This window comes from Lactuca sativa, chromosome 5 (assembly GCF_002870075.4).
Source record: "Lactuca sativa cultivar Salinas chromosome 5, Lsat_Salinas_v11, whole genome shotgun sequence".
NCBI classification, from domain to species: domain Eukaryota; kingdom Viridiplantae; phylum Streptophyta; class Magnoliopsida; order Asterales; family Asteraceae; genus Lactuca; species Lactuca sativa.
Genome location: NC_056627.2, coordinates 138,362,756 through 138,365,781, shown reverse-complemented (window position 1 = coordinate 138,365,781; position 3,026 = coordinate 138,362,756). Strand labels below are relative to the sequence as shown.

The window sequence follows — 3,026 nt, the reverse complement described above, 5'->3', positions numbered from 1 at the left end:
TCATCAATTGTTGTTGCTGTTATTTGCTATTATAAATATGTTAACATATAAAAGGAAGCCTTTTTTGGTCATTTTACCCATATAAGCTGTTTTGTTTGCCAAACATTTAAAAATGTTATTGCTTATTGCTTATTGCTTATTGCTTATTCTCACCACAATAAGATAATCCAAACACTTTTTTAAAAAACTGCTTATTCCCACCACAATAAACAATAAGCTAACAAGATAAAAATATTTTTATACAAAACACCCCCTTAATAACATTGACGACTTCATAGCCCTTCGGTCACTTCCGGGTGTTCTTGCACTTTGATCAATTGGCCATCCTACCCAATTCCAACGAAATGAGCCGGCCATTTGTGACTTCAGAGATCAAGCGAAAACCAATTCTGCTTCTTGAAAAGTCAGTGACTCCGACTCCGACCACCACCATTTAAAATCCCAACCCCAATCCCCCTCTCTGTGTGTTTCAATCAAGCTTCTGGTGCCATGGATGATCATCTAGCATCTGCAACTCCAACCACGCTTGACTACTATCATTATATGTCCAAGCTTCAATCCGATGCTACCCTGCTCTCTTCCTTTCTGGTTTGTTCTTTCATCTCATTTCCATCTTCCTGTTCACGCCCACAAAACCCTAGGTTTTTTAAATTGAAATCAGTACATATACTCCCTCTCTCGCTTATATTCTGAACAAAAATTCCAATTCTCTCGTGAACAGGGTGACGATGGCAGACATGCGTTGATATTGGATTCCACCATTTTTCATCCCCAAGGTGGTGGCCAGCCATCCGACACTGGTTTCATAACCGATGTCTCCTCTTCTAGCTTCAAATTCATCGTTCAAGACGTTCGATCCAAGAATGGCATTGTATGTATTTGTTTTTAAAATTACCCATTTCGATTTAGGGTTTCCCCCTTTTGTTATCTGAATTCCGTTTTTACCTAAATGCACATCTTAAGGTTTATCATTATGGGGTTTTTGAGAAGACTGCTGAGGATCTTGAGAGAGGCGTTCAGGTTCTGCTATCTGTTAATGAGTCAAGACGCAAACTTAATTCTAGGTAAAACGATCTTAATAATTGTATATAATCTATCTATAGTTTCTACAGCTATTTGTTTCTATTAGAAATGGAATCCAGTGATAATCGGTTGATCTGTATGTTAATTATGTGGAAACTCCATTTTTACAGGTTACACTCAGCTGGACATTTATTGGATGTATGTATGAAACAGGTGGGATTACGCCATTTGGAGCCAGGAAAAGGCTATCATTTTCCTGATGGGTATGATTTTTATAAAAAATGCTAAATTTTTATGTTTCTTTTTCTTAAAACTATCAAGTAAATATGATTAAAAAGTTGGTTTTTTAGGCCATATGTTGAATATAAAGGAACTGTTCCTCAGTCTGAATTGCAAAGTAAGCAGAAGGAGTTAGAGTTTGAAGCAAATAATTTGATATCAAGGGGAGGTAAGGTATGTTTATATATTATATTCTTTTTTTTTTTTTAACTATGATTTGTAAAATAAAAATCATTTATTTTTGAACAAATGTTTTTATTAAGGTTTCTGTTGCCCTCTATCCGTATGAAGAAGCTGCTATGTTATGTGGTGGTGCCCTTCCTGATTACATTCCCAAGGTGTGATGATTTTATCCTAACTTTTTACCAATTTGCCCTTAGGCCTTGGTTATCCTTTTTCCTTCTATTTCGCAAAGTGTGCCTCTTATTTTCTCAAATATATTTTAAACATCATTTTTCCTAACAACACTTAATGTTGCATTTTTATACAGGGAAGCACTCCTCGTATTGTGAAATTAGGTGATTTCCCAGGATGCCCTTGTGGTGGGACACATGTTTCCAACATTTCAGAACTCGAAAACATGAAGGTACTTTTAAGTTTTAACAATTGATTAAATTATATTATGAGGTGTTCATTTCTTTTTTACTTAATTTGGTATGCTTAATACAGAAATAACTACATATATAATTTCACTGCTTTTAAGCATATGTTGTCGATTGATAGATTATTGTTTTTGATGAATATAATTGATAGTAATTTTGTTTGTTTAGGTGACTCAAATGAGGACAAAGAAGGGACTTACAAAAGTATATTACAACATTGCCTGTTGAATCCATAATTACTCTTTGAGATTTTGGAATGTATCGTATATTCATTGAAACCACCATATCCAACATTGATTATGATTTGTTACAAGTTATATAAGTTGTTTTTATTTGATAAGTTATATTACTTTAATAATGAATAATAACCATTTAATGTAATTAGCTTAAGATGTTAGGCCTAATCATAATGTCTATTATTTGTTAGACCATCGTTATACCTGTGGTATGTGGTGGGTGTCATATCAACACCACATTTCACTACCACTAACATGGGATACTTACCACTAAACACACCATTCCACCTTATTTTTTTTATTTAAATTTAATTCAAAAATACATTAAAAACATTTTTTTAATACTAGTTTTTTCATTAAATTAAAATACCAAATTACATTAAATAAAAACTACATTAATTGAAATTTAAAAAAAAAAAAAGATAAAAATAACAATCAAAATAAAAATTACATTAGTTAAATTAAAAAAAAAAATTAAAAAAACATTAAAAAAAAACTAAATATTCCAACCATAAATAAAATAAACTACCCCCTACGCCTACGTCGGGCTCGAACCGACTCTTTCATTGCTTGGAAAAGTTCCAAGTCTTCATCCTCAAGGTTGTCTGCTTTCATTTTCAACACTTTCATATCGGTTTTTGTTTGGAGTGTCTCTTGTGCCTCTTGAAATGATGTTTGTGCTTCGATCATTTTTTGTTCCATCCGAGTCATCACCTCGGCCTTTGTTTCTTGAAGTTGCACATATCGATCAAATTTATCGTCAAACATATCCATAACACTAGAATTCGAAGATGTTGACGCCACTTTTTTTTGCTTTATTTCTTCCGATGGGCCGACGAAGAGGTTGGTCGTTTTCAAGATCTATCGGATCGTCGTTGATGTCGAT

General features: G+C 33.3%; 1 protein-coding gene across 1 annotated transcript; it reads left to right on the top strand.

Moving 5' to 3' along the window:
• The first annotated feature begins 271 nt into the window (after positions 1-271).
• LOC111899940 (uncharacterized) lies at positions 272-2,244 on the top strand. The gene is made up of 8 exons (XM_023895820.3): positions 272-588; positions 722-871; positions 964-1,064; positions 1,194-1,286; positions 1,374-1,476; positions 1,566-1,640; positions 1,793-1,888; positions 2,073-2,244. The coding sequence occupies exons 1-8, from the start codon at positions 490-492 to the stop codon at positions 2,130-2,132; spliced, it is 777 nt and encodes a 258-aa protein (XP_023751588.1). The 5' UTR covers positions 272-489; the 3' UTR covers positions 2,133-2,244.
• The last annotated feature ends 782 nt before the right edge of the window (positions 2,245-3,026 follow it).